The sequence below is a fragment of the Neltuma alba genome, unplaced genomic scaffold (assembly GCF_004799145.2).
Source record: "Neltuma alba isolate B1F8T4 unplaced genomic scaffold, ASM479914v2 tig00012431_pilon, whole genome shotgun sequence".
NCBI lineage: Eukaryota > Viridiplantae > Streptophyta > Magnoliopsida > Fabales > Fabaceae > Neltuma > Neltuma alba.
The window spans coordinates 19,957-40,038 of NW_021636915.1; the positions used below are offsets into that span (position 1 = coordinate 19,957).

Below are 20,082 nucleotides of genomic sequence, written 5' to 3' on the forward strand. Positions count from 1 at the left end.
ATTTACTTTCCTGACTAGTAGGCAATTGGTTACAAGTCTGTTGTTGGCAAATAGCAGGTTTTCAAAGCAATACAGTTTGATAGATATTTAACATTCTTGAATGTTATAGAATTTGTAGTATATTTAGCGGGTTTATCTTTACCTGTATCTTGCACACTGAGTAGTTTATGGCTATGGTTCACAGTTGAGGAAGTTCCATTCAAGAAATCCAAGACAAGAATTCGATACGTCCCTGAACATAAGATGACCTTATAATGCCTTCTGCTTTTGTTGATCGAGATTGTTTCTACCTATTTCTCTGTTCTGAAATAAATGCCTTGCTGGTTTGGTGCGAAGCACATGCATCAATAGCTCTCTTGTACTTCACAGACAAACCAGAACTATAAGTTAGGATGAGTTTTTACATGATCATCGTTGACATGCAATTGTGATGTTTCTCAAAAAAATTTGAGCTCGTTGGCAGAGGAATCTATGTTCTATAATTGTTACAAGGATGCAAGTAATGGTTGTATCTCAGTTTTATGCCTTTATCCATTGAGCGTACTATGCATTTAAGTTATGTGTTTATGTTATCTGCCTAAGAACCTCTGCTGAATTTTTTATTAAAAAGAGCTTGGTAAAATCGAAATTGGAAAGAAACAATCATTAATGCATATGCACATTTTCTTGTATCGGTGCTATCAAGCTAAGAGGCACTCCCTTGCCTCAATAGAAGCAGAACTAATAGGTGTAGTTTTTGTCTTTTGATATCAAATGACAGCACTAACAATATTTTATTGTTAGTCATAGGAGCTGGTAACACATGAATTTAGACTGGCCATAACATTTTCTCTTGCTGGCATGGTGTTATGGCTCATATGTTTAAATTGAACGGCATCATTCTTTATGTGGATATTCTGGTATTGCAGCTTGATTGAAAAAGGCATGCTTAGCGATCTTAAGATGGCAATGGCTGTAACGTACCAAAAGGTGCAAGCTTCGTCTGCACTGGGAAAGTATATTAAAGTTTCTACAAGGTGAACATATTAATGTTATTGCTTTTCTCCCTTGCAAATACACGAGGCATGGAGAAAGCTTTTGCCTTCTGTAGCTGTAGGTTGTTGCATGTTTTGAAATATCTGGAGAATTTAAGCGGGATATTATCAGGGGCTTTGCTTGTTGTCTTTCTCCATAGTGAAGTTATGTTGAGCAATTTATGCAGATTCATTGACAGTGGATGAAATTGAAGAGGCTACTTGTTCCGCTTCGATGCTCTCATCAAGCCAGAGGAATTTATGCTCATTTGTTTATGTGAAATTCATTTATCTTTGGGTGTCTTAGCCCTCACTGTCCAGTGGAACAGATCCTGTTTGAAACTTCATTATGACAACATTAACATAGGATGTGCCTATCAATGGTACTGTTCATGCGCCGATTGAACAGTTTATGAGGCAGGTAATGCAGTTTCTAGTTAAATGGTGGAAGTTGGTGTGGATTAATTGCCAAGCCATTTGAATTAGGTTGAGTATATGATTCTCATTAATAGTTATCCTATTAATTTTGTCTCCTTTAGCTCTCTGCTTGTTCACTTTATATTAGGACGCGGAGAAAGAAAAGGAGAAAAAGGATGAGGGAAGAATCTGAAACCCATTTTGCAGCCAACGCTACTGATTATTAGCCTCCCCTTTGGTGTGTCATAAATTATTACGGGGAACTATTATTAGATGCCAAGAAAAAGATTTAATCACACAAAAATCTGTGAACAACCATAGAGTTTGTAATAATAGGTTTTAGTGTAGGAAATAACATTCACTTGTCGTTAAAACTTTTTAGTAATTAAATTTTTAAAAATTTATAGTAATTTTCCCGATGATTATTACGTACTTTAATTGTTGAGTCACAGAATCTGATAATGAAGTTGAGCCTCAAAGCCAGTTTTTTTTTTTTTGTTTTTGTTTTGGGGAATGACTGGGAAATATAATTAATCAGAGAAAAAAATCATTAATCATATCTGATCCTTTTACCGTATAAAAAATTTAGGAAAAAATCATTATGAAATCCTAAAGAAAGAAGGGTCATCGTGTAAATTTGTATTGAAAGTTTTTACTTAAAAGTGCTAGGAATCTGAAAATAAATTTTTATGTAAATAAGTTTAAAATCGTGACAATAGTTTCAAAGCCAATGTTAATTGTTAATATTTTTAATAATAGAGGATAACATTATCATGATTTTAAATTTTTAAGACAAACTTGCACCTCAAAAAAGCTTTTGAATACTCAATGTTTTTTAGTGTAAATTTTTGTGGCAAATTTACACCTTAAATAAAAAAAATAATCATTAAATTTTAATAACAATTAAGCAAGATGAACTTATTATTTACATGTTGGAGGATTTTTTTTTGTTTTTGTTTTTTGGGAATGTCTGGGAAATATATTTAATCAGAGAAATAATCATTAATCTGATTCTTTTACCGTATAAAAAATTTAGGAAAAAATTCATTATGAAATCCTAAAGGAAGAAGGGTCACCATATAAATTTGTCTTGAAGGTTTTTACTTAAAAGTGCTAGGAATCTGAAGTTTTTTTTTTTTTTTATGTGAATAAGTTTAAAATTGTGACAATATTACCCTCACAGTTAAAAGACTAATGTTAATTGTTAATATTTTTAATAATAGTCATAATTTTAAATTTTTAAGACAACTTGCACCCAAAAAAACTTTTGAATACCCAATGTTTATGAGTGAAAATTTCCATGACAAATTTACACCTTAAATTTTAATAACAATTAAGCAAGATGAACTTATTATTTGCATGTTGGAGGATATTTTTTTTAGTTACACTTCTTTCACAATAGCATATGATGATTTTCCCAAAAATTTACTAACTTTAATGACTACGGAGATGGAATAATTACGGAATGCATTGATGAGGGAGAATACAGAGTGCACTGAATCTGTCCCGCAACGGGGCGTTGGCGTCCACATTCAGTGGATTGGGTTTGGGCTCAGTGGATTCTCTCCTCTCAAGTAAAGACAAAGTCTTTTGTTTTTGTGGAAAAAAATAATATTCATTCGCTTTTTTTTCCCCCCTATCTTTTTCCCTTTAATTTAAACATTCACATCCATTGCACGCGCGCGCACACACAAACATCAATTTTTGTCCGTCTGCGTCAATTATCAATAATTATTATAGTAGATCATAAAAATAAAAAAATATAATTATATTAAATAATTAAAAATAATTAATCAATCATTAAATTACATTCTTTTTTTTTTTTTTTGAAAAAATGCCGTTCTCACGGGGTATTAGTGTTGCCAATGATTCCAGTGTTTAAAAAATACATTGTTGACACATCTGAAACTATTTTAAATTTAAAATATCTTTTAAGAAAAAAAAAATGAGATCCTCAATATAATCAATAGTCTTGTAAATTCCTGGTTGCAATTAATTAATATTAGCTAACAGAATTAAAAAAATGGCTGAAGGAAAATCTAATTTTATATAAGTTACTTGAGTGTTAGATGACTAAGGGTCCGTTTGAAACAATTTATAAGTAGTTTATAAGTTACTTTTTAATAATAATTTACAGAATACGAGATAAATACGTTAAAAAAATTTATTTTGATTTACGTAAAACGTATTTATAGATGGTAAATTAGTTAATGTACGAATAATATAATTGATAGGCGAGCGACCTAAATGGGAGGGCAACAATCACATCAATACCCGCCGTTGTCCGAAGGGAGATTGGTTCAGGCCCAAAAAAGAAGTGAGATTGGCGGCCAAGTGCAATATTTTAATTATGTTATTATATCTTAATTATGGAAATATTTCTTATTTTAAAAGCATATGTTTCTGTTTAGACTATCGACATTATTTTATTTATTTCTTTCAACAAAAAAATCTTACTTATTAATCTAACCTCATCGTATGAAATCTCTAATTTATCTTTTAAATACTATTTCAATATTTATTATAAAAGTCACATATTAAATTAATGTACTCAAAATTATATCATTTTTATAATCTTATAGCATAATTGAATATGTATATATATATATATATTTGCAAGATGTATGACTTTATAATAGGATCAAAATTTAATAATATAACAGAAAATTTGAAAACATATATTAAAATTATTTTTGGCAGAGATAAACAATTAAATGATTGTTAAAATAATAATTAGCATAAAAAGAGACATTTTGATCAAAATAAAATGTTAAAACTATGATTTAGAGATCAATTGATAGTTGAGTAGATAGAAATTAAATCTTTAAGCTGATAAAAATGTTTACGTATCATATATTTTTTATGTAAATTCAGAGTCTCCTTAAATTATTTTAGTCCTGAGATTAATCTCTATAAAGTTGAGAGCGTTAAGTTTAAAATCTCCCTAACAAATGTACTTTTCGGGATTCAAATTTTTGTATTCATCCTTACGAAGTTGATATTGCTTATCATCTCAATCAACAACTCATTAGTTATCTAACATACACTTTGATTTCGAGAAATAATTTTTTTTAAGAATTCTAGTTTTTTTTTTTTTTTAACTTACACTTAGTAAAGGCCTGGTAGTGAAAATGTTGCTCATCACACCCAACAAGTTGAAGATTCTGGCGACCGAGTTGGAGATGTTTGGAGCCTCATTTACTAATCATTAAGTTTTTTTTTCAAATTTATTTCTCAATTTAAAAAATTCTAGAAAAGCTGTAAAAAGTAATTTATGAAGCGGAAAATGTTAAAAAAAATAAATATACAAAAACCCTCAACTTAAAGTGGCTCCAATAATTTATTGATATATTTTAAAAAAATTATAAATAAAAGGCCAAATCTTTTTTTTTGTACACGTAAAAGACCAAATCTTTAATCAACATTTCAAAGTTTTGGGATCTAGATTCAATATCATTTTCTCTTCCTCCATGATTGCCTACAGTGCAACAAGTGGAGGATGTTGGAAGCCTCAATTGGAATTATCTTTACTCAAGTAATTTTTTCACATTTATTTTTCGATCTTTACAAACTTTTAGGAAATTAAGTTAGAAAAATAATGGATAAAGTTGAAAATGTTGAAAAACAGATAAATACCGAACAAATTGCTTATCCGAAAACAACTTTGATGGAGACTTTCAAATTTTTCAATTTAAGTTTAAAGAATGTTCAACTTGCATGCAAATACGGACTTTTTTTTTTTTTTTGTAAATTCAGACTCTCTTTTTTCTTTAGACAAAAAGAAGATATCAATATAAGACCAAAATCATTAATTAGAATTTTAAAATTTGGCCTAATGAATGTTCTCTCCTCTATGCCTGTCTTACACACACCAAAGCCCTAATGAATCGCCATATGCATTCTGAAAATGTTGCTTTTGGAATGCTCCAAAAACGACTTGACCCCACTTATTGCCCCTCCAACAAAAAATCATCAAACTTTACCAATTAATTATCATATGAATTACCAACTACTTTGCTTTAATTATACTACTCTTTGCTACCTTACTATATTTGTACTCAACATGATTGGATATACTTCTATTATATATTCATCTCCTGCCTTGGTATGTATATGAATGATATATTTTTATTGCTCTCAACATTTATGAAAATATTTAAGGTTTTTGAAGACTTTCTCACAAGTCAAATTGTCATGGTTGTAGGATTTATTTAGGTACGATATGAAAAAATCGATGAAAATTCCTATTTAGAAATTTTATTTGTTGGAAGGATCTAAATTTGGCTACCATTAATTTTCATAGATTTAATACTTCCTGTATGTAAAAATTATCAGAAATTTTATTTGTATGCTAATTATCTAGCTTGATTTTGTCACTCTTTATAGCAATTTTTGACTCTGTGATCAATGCCACCTCTGATTTCAGAAAAAGACGAATGGTGAAGGAAGAACAGTTTAGATTCCTCTTCATGTGTGTTGTTAAGAGGTTGCGAGTTTCCTATTAAAAAAAAAATGCCCAAAGGTGTCAATTTTTATTTTGTTGCAACGAGGACATGTCTTCTGGCGTCTGTGACGTGTCAATAATCTGCGGCTTAACGAGATTAACGAACGTGCCCCAATTCCGATTTTTCACACCACCTTATCTTCTCTTCGAATTGCCACCGTTCGATTCGAATAAGGTCTGCCGATTAATTAAATAAATTCTTAATCCTTTAAAGCTCTTCCATTCTTTCATCATTGCCGCCGTCCCTATCTGTTATGCTCTTATTCAATAACCATCACGAGCGTAATTTTTCTTTTTTTTTTTCTGTTAAATGAATAATTCTTTTTTCCCAGCTGGGCGATCGCTTCTGTTCATTTTGCTTTTTTATTAGCTGTTTATGGTTCAATTTCGGTTCTGGTGGGGTGCTACTATGCCATGAAAATATTTTCCCGTCTTTTTCTCCGCAAAAATATAAACTTTTAACTTCCTTTTGACACTCAGTTTTTCTCTCTGAGCTGAAGCCAGTCTGGGATTTTTCTTTTCTTTTTCCCTTTGATGGTTTTCTCCAAGTTCTTCTCTGCTTCAACATACAGCTAAATCATGGGGAAGGCGTTGACCTCTACAAAATGATATCTTTAAACCCCCCCAAACTCTGAATTTCTAGTGATTCAGGATCAGCGACGTGATTTTTAGGCAATTAGGATCTTTCTAAGCCCAAGATTTGCTGATTTGGTCCGCCTTAATCGCGGTGGACCTATCTGGAATAGTGTAGCTGTTAATGGATACGGATGCCAAGGATTCTAACGGCTGCGTCAATAAGCCTGTGGCCTCTGTAGATGCTGAAAGGGTTGAGGATCGAACTAATGGAGAAGATGATAGCGATTCGCATTCATTGTTGCCGCCACGTAGAGGAGGGCTTTCGAGGAAGTCGGATAAAACCCGACGGAAAGTGCAGTGGAACGACAGAAATGGAAACCAACTTGTTGAGGTGTTGGAATTCATACCGAGGTAAATTTCTCCATTAATATGCCCATAAATCAGGTCATAGAGTAACAACAGTTCTTTCGCTGCCACCCCCTCAATTTTGATATCTCCGATTTTATTAGTTCAGTAGCCATAACGTGTCTGTTAATCTGTTGTTTATCGGTTCTTTATCATGGTAGGATGATTTTGATAGCTCTTGCACAGAATAAGCATTTCTCTGCAAAAAAGTTGATCAAGTCTGGAAACTTGTTTGTCATTTCCATGCTCATTGCCGCTGAAGCAAAGTGTGCCTATGGAACATGTTCTGGTTAGAATATAACGTGTGTTCCAAAATGATCATTAGTTATTTGGATTCAAATATTCTAGTTTTAAGAGTACAGGGCATTATCCTCTGGAAAAAAAGAGTGCGAGGCATTACTGCCACTTTTAGTTTGTGTAGGTGTCTGTAAGACTGTAACGGCAAATTGAACTAGGAACAGGAAACTGATTTGGGATGGATTGCCTGATTTAATGCTATCTATTTTGGACAAGATGAGTCACGGTGGCTTTTGATCTGTATCTACTGAATTTGGCTCAGGAAAAGTTCCGTTATCCTTTTCTTCTGTCCCCCCACCCTTTTTCTGTCCCCGCTGCCAATTTCCGTGATACATTACTTTGAACTTGCCTTTTCTTTCCCTCACTCCTTTTTTCTTTAGCTTATTTAGTTATAAACGACTACCATCTGTTTTCTTTTCCTTTTTTAGTATCTACCTCGATTCTCAACTTAGCTATGGCTTACCGTTTGTTTAGATCTCTTGAGAACTACTAGCTTCCCTCTTACCAGCTGCCGTTTATGTCATGTCATACCTTGCCTTGAAAAAAGGAATGATTCTGATCAAGAAAACCTAGAGTCCTCTCACTTCTAACCCCCAAATTTGCGTGGTTAGGATAGTTATCATATGCATAGCATCGTTGTGGTACGTTTGCACTGTCCTTTCTGGTCAGGCTAAAAAAACTTGTACTTTTTGGAGGATACCTTATCATTTGTTAAGTGCGACTTTCTTTTGGGATTTGTGTGATGAGTGCGCCAAAAGAAATTTTAAACGCTTCTCATTTGCTTCTAAGATCTTGAGACTAGTTAAAAAGATACACGGAGTTGGATTGGTTCAGACTTTATGCAGACTTGTAAGGCGTTACCTGGACTTTTAAGCCCAAGGCCTACAGGATTTGCTGCAGATTAATTTCTTGGTGCCTGCACCATTTTGTTCTCAGCTTTTGGAGGCCTTTTTAAGCTCCTTTGTTCTTGTATTTTAGCTCTCAAATATGGTGCTGTTCATGAGTAGGGCCACTTATATTGAGCAATTATCTGACGATTCATTAGCTAACTGAAGCGCTTTTTTTTTTTTTTTTAATGACTACTGAGTCCTGTGCTCTAATAGTAGGAAACCTCGTGTTCAGTGTTTCTTCTCTGAAGAGTCCAACACCATGATGAATCACTGAATTATATATTGTTCTCACTTTTCTTTAATTTTAGGAATGCATGATTGAGGGAAATCCTCTTACTTAGGCCCTGCTATCAAGGAAGCAAAGAAAATAAATTATGTTAAAATAAAACAAAAATGTGAGTTTCATGTCTTGACATGGAAGAGTGCGTGGAAATGTGCTAATTGGCTCAAGTACACTAGAATATGCAGACAACTACAGGTCCGGAGGGTTAATTGGTTTAGGACCTGTTTGGAATAGCATTCAAAAGCACTTATAAGCACGTTTTATTCAAGTCCAGAAAAAACTCCTGTCATATCTTTACCTCGTATTCTGCAAATCATAATTGAAAAGCTACTTATAAGTTATTTTAAACGGGCTCTTAATGTTTGTACCCTAGCTGCCCACTTGTAAGGGAGACGATAGGGTAGAAAAGCTTTATGTCGTGATAGGGTTCCAAAGTATAGCCAAAACCTAAATCACAAAGGATTTAGGGTTGATTTATCTGCCTAATGAGGCATGGAAGAGGACATTTGGATAAAACGCACTTGGGTGCCGTGTTCTGGTCATTCTTTAGTGCTTTTTTATGAAAAAAAGGGGTTACAAGCTGCAGCTGTCAACATCCAGAAACTCACATTCTGTAGAAATTAGAGGAGAAAGTGTTAGTAATTGTAGAGAGAAGTTTTGGTATGAACGTTGGACCCACTTTATATCGTCTTTTCATTGAATCACATAACTATTGGAAGTAGATGATGTACAGTTAAGAGTTCGGACAAAGGTCTTTACACTTTAGGCAGGTTTCAGAAGTTATGGGAGCTGCTCTTAAATACGCTGGTGGAATTAAATGCGTTGAAGCTGTAGTTCTCTTGTATACTGTAACTTGTGCTCAAATAACTTCTCCAAGAAAAAAAAGTAAAACAGAAAAATAAAAGGATAAAGGAATTATAGTATATGAAGTTTTCTTGCTCACCTGGGATGCAACTTTAAAGTATTTGATAATACAGGTTCAACGTGCTAAACAAAATTGAGTATAATTAATAGACCTGAATCTGTGATGTGTTCAAATCTATCTCATATCTGGTCTCCTAATTGTGTCTGCAGTGATGATAGCGACTCAGAGGATGAGGAGTCAGATTCTTGTATTTGTACAATAATGTAGAGATCCTCTGGATAAACTGCCTCGAACATTCTGCTGGTTAATCAAGAAATCATTCTTGCCGCCTCTATTGTTGAAATACACGTGACAGCCACCGGTTCAATGACCAAGATTGGAGGCTTCTCATTCTCAATATTTGGTTCCAGTTCATCTCACTTGGGTTTGAGATGATTTCCAAGGTTGAAGATCGAGTGAGTTCTCACATGCAGATCAAAGTACAGACTTAATTTGCAGCGAGATGATTTTGGACAATGATGACAGTGGTGCGGCTTAAATGTATGTAAAATAAATGAGTTCTTTCATGCTTAGTTATATTTACGGATTCTGCAAGAGTTGTGCACTTCGTTGTGTAAATTATTATATATTTTATTGAAGAGCAACTGCCTTGTAATTATTCCCCTTATCCTAATTGTCAATACGTGGAACAAATCTTCATGATCACTTGTGACATATAATTTATAATTTATCATAGGCGCCATGTGATCAACAAACGTGCCTCCATGAGTGTCTTTTTTGCAATGGAAGCAACTTGGGTTTGCCGAGTTTTCACTAGAAAAAGTGACGCTTGACACATCAGGAAACACAATAGAAAATTTTAGGGGAAGCACTGTTCTGTTTGGTGTTGCTGTTTTAGAATCAAATTTAGATGCATTGTGTGTTGCAGCTGGTTAGTTCTTTCTTACACGGAGCACCTGTGCCAGCAATCTGATTACTGCAAGGCCAGAAATAAAATTTGAGAATTTCTGTAATTGAATTGCTGCATTTGATAGATGTCTCATACAAACACCAAGACATGAATAGACACGGATAACCATCTAATGATCGCAACATTATCATTCACAAAACAAATAAGAGTAAAAGAATCAGACACACAAATAAAAATGAAAAATCACCCCAATTAGCTCAGACTGACAAGCCAAATATTAAGCAGCACAGGAACCAAAATTTGTAGTGTCCTTTCTTTAGTAATGGTCTTCACAAGAAGGTAGAGTAATTTTATTGCCCTGTGCGGTGAGATCCCTCTTGGTCACCGAATAAAGAATTGTTCTGTCAAGTCCATGGAAGTAATATCTCTTAAATCTTTCAACTTGAATGTCATGGCCTTCATTGACAGTGAATTGTGGTCTTAGACGCGTAAGGTGGAATTAACCAGGTTGAAAGACTAGCATCAACTGCAATTTCTGTCACCAGATGCTTGGAAACATTTGATTCCAAGAGATTGAAACCTGGTTCTGAAAGTAGAGTCATGCCTGTCTTTTGTTCAAGCGGAATATTCTCTTTCCTCCTGTGCTTACTTGATGCAACCTGTGCTTTGATGGCTTTCCACTGAGTGATGTTCTCTACAGGTCTCAGTACAGAATGCATGTGATTCTTTACCTTATCTTCTTCCAATGAAGAATTGATTAGCTCTGAGCATTGGTTCTCTACTGGATTTTTATTGCAAACTTCTGACCGATCCTGGTCTTCGCCATCGTCGCTGATACTATAATCCCAACCATCTTCGTCATCAAACTCATCATCCTCGTCGTCATGTGCATCAATGTCAGGTGCCTCATCTTCTATTTCATCCTCCTCGTTGTAGCTGTCTAAGCAGTTGTGATATCTGTGATTTGACGGGTAGTTCAAGGCTGCTGAGTTTTCTCCCAAGATGGAAGAAGATGAGCTACTTTTCTCCATTTTTTCATTATCCTTATTATTTTCTTCCTCCTCATCACTCTCCAAAATCTGATAAGCAGTGGGCTTTGGTTCATATATCTGTACATTCAAATTAAAACTGACTTTCTTCTTGCTTTTGGGTCGGGCCTGCTCCCTACATTCATCTCTAACAAAGCAAAAATACGATAAATAACGAATCACGCACGGAGAGAAATAAAGAAAAGGAAAGAGAAAGTGAATGCTGACCTGAAATTAGAATACGGGATTATAGAGTTGTCTGGGGTGGCAAGATTTACGGTGACAGAGGAATCCAGAGCTACATAGTGCTGCAAAATGACGAAACACAGAAAATCCAGTTGGTTTTTAAGCCACGGATCAACTGAAATGAGGACATGGTTTTAAATCGGAAACAAGATAATCCAGGAAAGAAAGATCATAGCAAGAATAAGAGGAGGAATGATGTGTTTACTTGGTGACCGGGAGCAGCAAGAACCTTGTAGAGAGTCTTTCGACGCTTTCTCTTCTTGGAAAGGCCAAAGCAAGCGAGAAAACAGCCCATCTCTAACGGAAGTGAAGGAGGAAGGCGAACGATGTTGCAGGTTGTTTATAAGAAGAGACGGAGCATCCCAATGGACCCAGTTACAGGCTATCCAAAGAGAGAAAAGGGGGAGAGAGAGAGAGAGAAAGCAAGGCGTGAGAAAAAGTTTGAAGCTTGAAAGCCGTTTGGCTCCAAAGAGGTTCGAAAATGTTAACGTTGGGCAATTAATGATTTTGGTGCAATGCGGTGGGCGCATGAGATTATAATAATAAAATAAGGAAGACGAAGACGAAGACGAGAGAAACGAGAGTAGAGACAAACTGCTTTCGTCTCAGATCTGCAGTTGCAAATTGCGGCGGTGGCTACCGCCAATGTTTCCATACAAAAAGTTGGGGAAAATGACATTTAAAGACCCTGGAATTGATTTATAGGGCCTTATACAATTTCTAGGGTCCTGAATGTTATTTTCTCAAAAATCAAGGGTCAATAAGATAAAATAAATGTCTGTTCGGCCAAAAAAAAAGAAGCCTATATGTAGATATTAAATATTGTGGATTTTTTTTTAAAAAAAAAGGATTGTGCGTGTTCTTTTTTTTCCTAAAAAAATGGGGGAAAGCGTCCCCCTTTCCTATCATCAACCACCTAGTGTATATATTATATGCAGTTATAAAAAAAAATAATTTGATGTTTTATTAAAAATGGTATATATAAATTTATATTTATATTTATATTTTTTTGTTTTTATTATTGACTAGTTTTGTATCAAGTTTAGTGTTATGTTTTAGGTTAATATAATTGATTGATAGAAGTTTTTCCGTTTTGTTTAACAATGTGGAGAAGGGAGCAAAATATCTCCCTTTTTCTTTCAAATCCTTCAAACCAGACGGATGAAGGCAGAATTTGCTGCAAATTCTCTTGATGTGTTTTCTAATGTTTTATTTTAGTTCAGTTTCATGTTCTGACCACAGAAAAAAAAAATGAAGAGGAAGGCAAAAATGTCCAAGATTCAGCATTTGGGTCAGCACGTCTGGTTTTAGGGTCCCTTGACAAGCTTTTCATGTGACATTAGCCTTTTTATACCTTGGATGAGTTTTTTTTTTCCCCAGCATCTTATAATTTTAAAATTATTTTTACGATATACAAAATAAATATGTGGAGGAATTTGTTTTAATTTGTGGAGAAGTGCTTTTCATAAGTATTTTTGGGTTACCCTAAACACCTTCTTAATTCGTTCCATCCGTTTTGATATCTAGATACAAATTGAATTAATAATGTTTTTTTTTTCAAAATGTAATGAAGATTTCTTGATATGGTTTGCATTCTAGAAAATTAAGTCAGGGATAAGAATGATTTTTATAAACTGATAGTTTCTGTACAATTAAAGACAAACGTAATGAACATTGGATCTTAAAATGGAGTAATGTTGAGGGATATTTATAAATGGCATTGTAACGAAGCGGTACTTCATGAAGTAAAGCAACTCTTCAATTAAAAAAACTTGGCCGCATGTTATTTTATAAATAGACATGGCTTTAATAATCTATAATTATTTAAAATATTTTTTCATAAGAAGTAACATCCTCCTTAAACGTAAGAATTTACAACAACATATAATAATCTTTGATAAAGTGGTAGTTATCATGCTTTTAGCTACGACGTTCCGTAGGTGTCTTTGGGAAGTATAATGAGTTTTAGGGGTATTTGGAAGAAACCAAATTATCGTTTGGAGAATAGCTTCTAGAGAATATATTTTTAGGAGAATAGATTTTGTGAAAAAGTGATTCTGATAAAGTGAGAGTGTTTGGATACTTGTTATTAGAATCACTTTTTATATATACAAATTACTCAAAAAACATAAGTTAATATAATAATTATATATTTGAAGGAATAAAATTGTTAATAATATATTTTTTACCAACATAATTAATAATACATAAGATAATATAATTAATAAATAATTAATATGTGTATATACATTTATAAGATATAAGATTAAATATGTTTATAAAAAAAATTAAGGGATGTTAAAATCATATTATTGTTGAGATATATTCTGATAGGCATAATCACACTCTCCAATTTGAGCCAGAAGCAGAATGGATTCTCTTCTTCCGAAATCATGATTTTAGCCCAAACTATGGTTTCAAATAATTTGTGCCTGTTTGGATTATTTTTTTCCCAGACTATGGTTTGAGTCCCCAAACTATGGTTTGGCCTGCAATCCAAATAGACTCTTAGTGTTGTCGTACTCTACACAATTTTAATAAAAATATCTTAATTTATATATATATAAAAAAAAAGACTAAGCGTGATTCAGTCTCGCTACTACTAGGATAGCAAAAGAAAAATTAAATGGTCATCAAGTCACTAAACTTTCTTGATAAAATAATATACTCCTCCTGTCTTAATGTAAGACATAATTTTTGAATTGATATTAGTTTTAAATATAAAACCTATTTCTCATATTTATTATTATTTTTTAAATTACCCATACTCCCTTCATTATAAACAAGTAAGAGAGAGTGGGAAGAATATTAAGAAAAATAATTATGGTATTTTTAGAATAATATGCTTTATTTCTCATAATTAATTAACTTACTTAATCTAACTAATTAGTTAAATATGTCTTAAATTAGGGAATAGAGGAGTATAAATTAACTATTAAGTTTTGACTAGATATTACTAATAAAAATAGTAAAGAGTTGGCTTATAACACATAAGGTTGTGAGTTCGAATGTTATTGATGTGAGTACGTTGTTGGTGGATGATATGTAAATACCTTTGTGAGCGACTGAGTGTTCTTTGAGCATGAAGATATGTCTTGACCCTGATGAGCCGTAAGGATCCAACTCATCTAAACTTTTTTCTCTCACAAAAAAAAGAGAAGAGATTACCAATAAAAACGTTGTGACTCTTTTTTTAATCCAATGGTATTCTTGGGTTTTTGGCAAGAGTTTTAATACTAACATTCCATTTAGACACCCAAATGCGATTATGAAAATTAGCACACTAATTTATGACTTGCATATTTAATGTTTTTTGTGTTTGTCATTGTTCCTAATTTTTAAGCAGATAAACGTTGTCGTGTCATTAATAATTAAACTGACCCATAAGTAGCCAGGACCTGAAAAAGGCCTCATCAAATCAGATCCGTTTATTTTCCACCGTCTCGCCGAAAGGCTAACAAATCTCATCCGTCAAAATCAAATACTTCACACAGTGAAAGCACGCATTCCCCCCTTTTGCACTTGGCAATTGGCATCGAGTCTCTCGCTTGCGCTCCCGTGCCCACTCTCACGAGTCGGCCACAGAAACGGACAAACCCTCTCTTCATCTTTGCTCTCTACTTCCCAATCCCAAACCCAAAATCTTTCCAAAATTCCTGCGATTAATTTCTTCAGAAATTATATTGCAGAGAGAAAGAGGCTTTAGAGTAGCCAGAGGGTGAGCGAGAGCGTAATGGATTCGGATCAAGGGAAACTTTTTATTGGAGGGATATCGTGGGATACGACGGAGGACAAGCTGAAAGATCATTTCAGCAGCTACGGTGATGTTTTGCACGCATCCGTTATGAGAGAGAAGAACACTGGGAAGCCCAGAGGCTTTGGATTCGTTGTCTTCGCGGATCCTTCGATTCTCGATAGGGTTCTCGAGGAGAAGCACGTAATCGATGGCAGAACGGTGAGAGGAAGAGTTAACCCTCCCTTTTCTATATGTGCAACATATGAAACTATGTTTCACCTCATATTCCTCTAACCCTCTTAGGGTCTGAAATCACTATATCAAATTTCTCTAAATCGGGGCCTTTATTGTGGATTTGTTTGTTGTGGGAACTTTTGTCATGTTATTTGCTACTGCTGGTACCAAAATTCTGTTGTTTGTTGCTTGTTGATGACATTTTATCTTTAGTTTTGTCTGTCAAGTGATAATTTCGTTTTCAATTTGAATGATTTTCATCTGTATGTTCCCCCTCGTGGAAGTGTGTTGAGTTATTGGATATGTAAACTATAGTTTATTGGTTATTTCATTCGATGTTGAATTGTTGCTTTTCATCTTAGGTAATTAAATGAAGTAACATTCCAGATTCTCAGCTCTAATAAGATTGTTCATTTTTCTATTGCGCTATTGAATGTTAAACTCTTTCTCTTGTATAGGATTTTCTTGTCATTATTTATCGCTGTTATTACTGACTTTTTAATTTCCAGGTAGATGCCAAGAAGGCCTTCTCCAGAGAGGATCAACAAATTTCAGCCACTTCCAGGGCTGGAAATCCCAACTCTTATAGAAGTTCTGGAAATGGAGGAAATATGAGGACCAAAAAATATTTGTGGGGGTTTGCCTCCGACGTTGACTGAAGAAAAGTTTCGTGAGTATTTTGAGGCTTATGGTCATGTAACTGATGTAGTAGTCATGTATGACCAGAATACTGGACGGCCACGTGGATTTGGGTTTATTTCATTTGACACTGAAGATGCAGTTGACAGGGTTTTGCAGAAGCCATTTCACGATTTAAATGGCAAGCAAGTAGAGGTGAAGCAGGCCCTTCCGAAGGATGCTAATCCTGGTGCGAGCGGCCGAATGGGTACTGGGGGAGGAGGTGGCAGTGGTTATCAGGGGTACGGGGCATCTGGTGGCAATCAAAATGCATATGATGGTCGGATGGATTCTGGTAGGTATGTGCAGCCTCCAAGCACCGGGGTGGATTTCCACCTTATGGTTCTTCTGGATATGGTGCTCCCGGGTACGGTTATGGTCCTGCTAATAATGGCATGGGTTTCACCGGATATGGAAGTTATGGTGGTGCAAGCACAGGGTATGGTGGGCCTGCTGGTGCAACCTATGGGAATCCCAACATCCCTAATGCGGCTTATGCTGGTGGTCTGCCTGGTGCCCCAAGGAGTTCATGGCCTGCTCAAGCTCCCTCTGGTTATGGTTCTATGGCCTATGGGAATGCTGCTGCTTGGGGTGCTCCTGGTGGCAGTGCTGGATCCGGTGGCAGTGGCGGCCCTGGTTCAGCACCTGCAGGTCAATCACCCAGTGGAGCTGCTGGTTATGGGAATCAAGGATATGGTTATGGTGGTTATGGTGGGTATGGTGGAAGCGATAGCTCTTATGGGAACCCTGCCGTATATGGTGCTGTGGGCGGGCGTTCGGGAAGTGCCCCAAACAGCTATGCTGGTGGTCCAGGAGGAAATGAACCACAAGGGAGTGGTGGCAACTACAATGGAAGTGGCTATGGTGATGCTAATGGAAGCTCAGGATATGGAAATGCTGCATGGAGATCTGAAGCTGCGCAACCATCTGGGAATTATGGGACTCCTCAGGTAAATGGTCCTCATGGCGGCCAGCTGGGTTATGGCAGCAGCTATGGTGGTGCGCAGTCACGGCAGGCCCAACAGCAGTGATTTTGACAGATAGATTCTCAACTGAATCGTACAATTTCATCTTTTGGAGCCCTCTTTAAATCCTAAATTATGAGGTCATCAGGAATTCATCTGCCGGCAGCAATTGAGTTGCCCAAGCTCAATGTCAATATACTTTGGGACTGGTTGGGTTGCTTTGAATCCCAGTAGTTTGCAGTTCTGTTTGCCTAGCCTATAATAAGTAGTATTTTTCAAGAGATACTAGATGCTCTTTTCTATTTAATATTTGCTAATGCGTGTAGCTTTAAATATTGCGTGCCCATGATTTTTCTTTCGGTTGATTGGGAATTCAGTTACTGTAGCATTTCACCTGTAGCAGCTTATTGCATACTCATCTATGTTTTTATCTTCTTGTGATTTCATTCTGTTCATAATCTTATGTCTTTCCTTTTGACTAATTATGATCTTAAAATCATAATTAGAAGTAGGAAGAAGATGTGCTCATGGTACATATTGCGTAATGATAATGACTAGTGTCTTACTATGACAATAGTATCACTCTATTAATTGGTTGGATGCACTTAATTATCTCTGTTGTCATCATGTTTTTGTGTTTTGATTTTATTCCATTTAGGGTATCCCTTACTGACTACAGTCAGGAGGCAGGAAATTCTTGTGTAGACTCATGCTTCAATTGTTTTGACAAGTAGAAATAAGGGAGGTTAGCCAAGGTATATACTGATAGCAGTGGACACTCGGGTTGATCACTTCATAATGGGTAGCGATAATGATATTGGTAGTTGAAACTTTGAGGATGGCATAATCATTTCCCCCCGTATTTGCACTTGTGTTGTACAGGAGGAGAGGTGCACGAGTACTGAAGTGGAGCCATGTGTCCACTTCTGGCTGAACACGCACTTCATAATGGGCTTGGTCAGGGGGGCTGAGCATGGTATGAACGTTGTTCAGTCAAATTGTGTCTTTCTGGGACAAAGCAGCTTCACACTTGGGGATTCCAGGCTTGTTCAAGCATGATAAATTTCTTAACCTGCAGTCTGGTTGTGGTTGACGGAAAAGTGAGGTGGAAGGTTCTGCGGTACGTTGACTAAAGCGGTTAGCCATGACTTGTTTCAAAATTTTGTCCTGAATACTAGGTAGCCAGCCAATTGATATTCCAGATGTTAACTTGCGGTTTTTTGTGCTAGAGGACAGTGATAATGACTTGTGATAGAGACTTGGAAGGTTTCACGAGTGGGATTACCTCATTCCTTTTATTTATGATTATCTCTCAGTTTTCCCTTGGGAGAAAACTTACTCAAGGTTTATATTTTTGTTATCAGGTTCACTAATGAGTAACGGAAGTGTGATAAATATGTTGCTTGACATCCCATGATTGGGTGTTTAAAAATTTGTTGCACGTGTTCTTTTTATTAAAGAGCCCTATAGTAGATTGATGGTGTTTGGTTAATGTAAGGAGAAGGAGGTGGTGGATTTTATGGGGGGGAAAAAGTGAGAGGAGGGGAAGAATTTGAATTTTCCTCCAAATCTCCTCATTTGGCAATGGAGGGATAAGAGGGGAGGGAAAATTCATTCCACCTGTTTTTAATCAAACTAGGGTACAAAATCCTTCCAACCAAGCGCAGTATAAGAGGGAGGTGTGTGGCTTCCCCCATCCCTGTTATATGTGAAAGGAGAGTCTGCTACAAATTCTCTTGACGTATTGTAATGTTCTGTTTTAATTCAGTTTCATGTTCTAGCGAGGAAAAATAATTATGGAATCAAAGGATGAAACATTCAGTAAAATTATAACTTACAGATTAAATCTGTGATTCTGATTATTGAGAGTTCATACAATTAAAACCACATAACAGAGCATGTGGTGTGGTCCTGTAAGATTTAGAAAGTGATGAATGGGTTAAATAATGGATGAAGTTAATGCGAGTCTGTGGCTATTGCATCTGTAATTTATGAAGGGAAGGGAGATATAATAGTAGTAGTGGTAGTAATAATGAAGAAGAATAAGAAGAAAGGATTGAGGCTAAGGCATACGCTAAAAGCATGGAGAAAGCTAATATATGAATTAAAAAGGAACTTGACTTTAAAACCAAACTAAATGCTTAATCCAACATTGTATTTAATACTGATGACAATGTATATGAATTGTGTAAGAAAGACAATCTGGAAGTATACAGTCTGTAAGAAAGACAATTTAAAAACATATAGTTTTACAAAAACAGAGATGGTTGGGATTTAGTGAAAAAAGATAGTGGCGAATTAATATTTAAACTTCTCCTTTGAAAGAGTTAGTTACATTTAAGGCTTAATAATATTTTAAATGGAATTGCCGTCTTTGACCCCACTTTGATATGGCGAGCATTGTTAATTTTCTCTTAAAAACTATTTTAAATTGGTATAAATGGGTAAATGTTTAGCTTTTAACCTTGACTTATCGTTAGGTAAAGTTTTTTTTTTGGTCTTCAAAAAAAGTGCGGGGTTTAAAAGATTGTAATTTTAATACAGTTGTTTCATTTTGGCAAACAAAAAAAATTGAGCAAAATTTTTGTCATGAGTTTTTTTGCCAACTTTTCTCAAGAATTAAATTCGAAAGTTATTATTTTTTTAAATTTAAAATTTATCTATCCTTGAGAACCCCTAATAATAAATACTGATAATTGTAAATTTATGCTCTTTTGATGAGCAGTAGATTTACCCTTTGCTTGGATTGAGAGAAAATTAGAGAGAAGAGAAAAACAGAGAGGAAAACATGAGGAAAGACAAGATTTCTCTTGTTTGGATAGGGGAGAAAATGTGGAAGGAAGGAAAAATAGAGGAAAAAATAAAGTGAGCCTCATGCCTTATTCTCTCTCTAAATTTTATCTCCATATATGGAGAAATTTGGAAAGGAAAACAAGATTTCTATGATTGTCCCTCTTCTCTCTTCCTCTTTATATTTATTTTCTTTTATTATATTTAAAAAGTTATTCACTTTTTATTTTTTAATCTTAAAACAA

At 35.0% G+C, this 20,082-nt stretch overlaps 2 protein-coding genes, 1 long non-coding RNA gene and 1 pseudogene across 4 annotated transcripts; 3 read left to right on the top strand and 1 right to left on the bottom strand.

Annotated features, from left to right (window-relative positions):
• Positions 1-487: 487 nt before the first annotated feature.
• LOC114727037 (uncharacterized) lies at positions 488-1,551 on the top strand. The gene is made up of 2 exons (XR_003738552.1): positions 488-1,016; positions 1,202-1,551. It is a non-coding gene; the product is annotated as an uncharacterized LOC114727037 (long non-coding RNA).
• A 4,741-nt stretch (positions 1,552-6,292) lies between these two features.
• Positions 6,293-9,985, top strand: LOC114727030 (uncharacterized). Its single transcript, XM_028913735.1, has 2 exons — positions 6,293-6,921; positions 9,460-9,985. Exons 1-2 carry the CDS (start codon positions 6,692-6,694, stop codon positions 9,515-9,517), a joined length of 288 nt encoding a protein of 95 aa, XP_028769568.1. The 5' UTR covers positions 6,293-6,691; the 3' UTR covers positions 9,518-9,985.
• A 256-nt stretch (positions 9,986-10,241) lies between these two features.
• LOC114727050 (protein bfr2-like) lies at positions 10,242-11,868 on the bottom strand. Of its 2 annotated transcripts, none has more exons than XM_028913773.1 (3): positions 11,640-11,868; positions 11,417-11,496; positions 10,242-11,324 (listed from the first exon to the last, which is right to left on the bottom strand). In XM_028913773.1, exons 1-3 carry the CDS (start codon positions 11,727-11,729, stop codon positions 10,619-10,621), a joined length of 876 nt encoding a protein of 291 aa, XP_028769606.1. In that variant the 5' UTR covers positions 11,730-11,868; the 3' UTR covers positions 10,242-10,618. The 2 variants fall into 2 exon arrangements, with proteins under 2 accessions (XP_028769606.1, XP_028769605.1); XM_028913772.1 differs by having other exon boundaries at positions 10,242-11,336.
• A 3,114-nt stretch (positions 11,869-14,982) lies between these two features.
• On the top strand, positions 14,983-18,479 carry LOC114727026 (heterogeneous nuclear ribonucleoprotein 1-like; annotated as a pseudogene).
• The last annotated feature ends 1,603 nt before the right edge of the window (positions 18,480-20,082 follow it).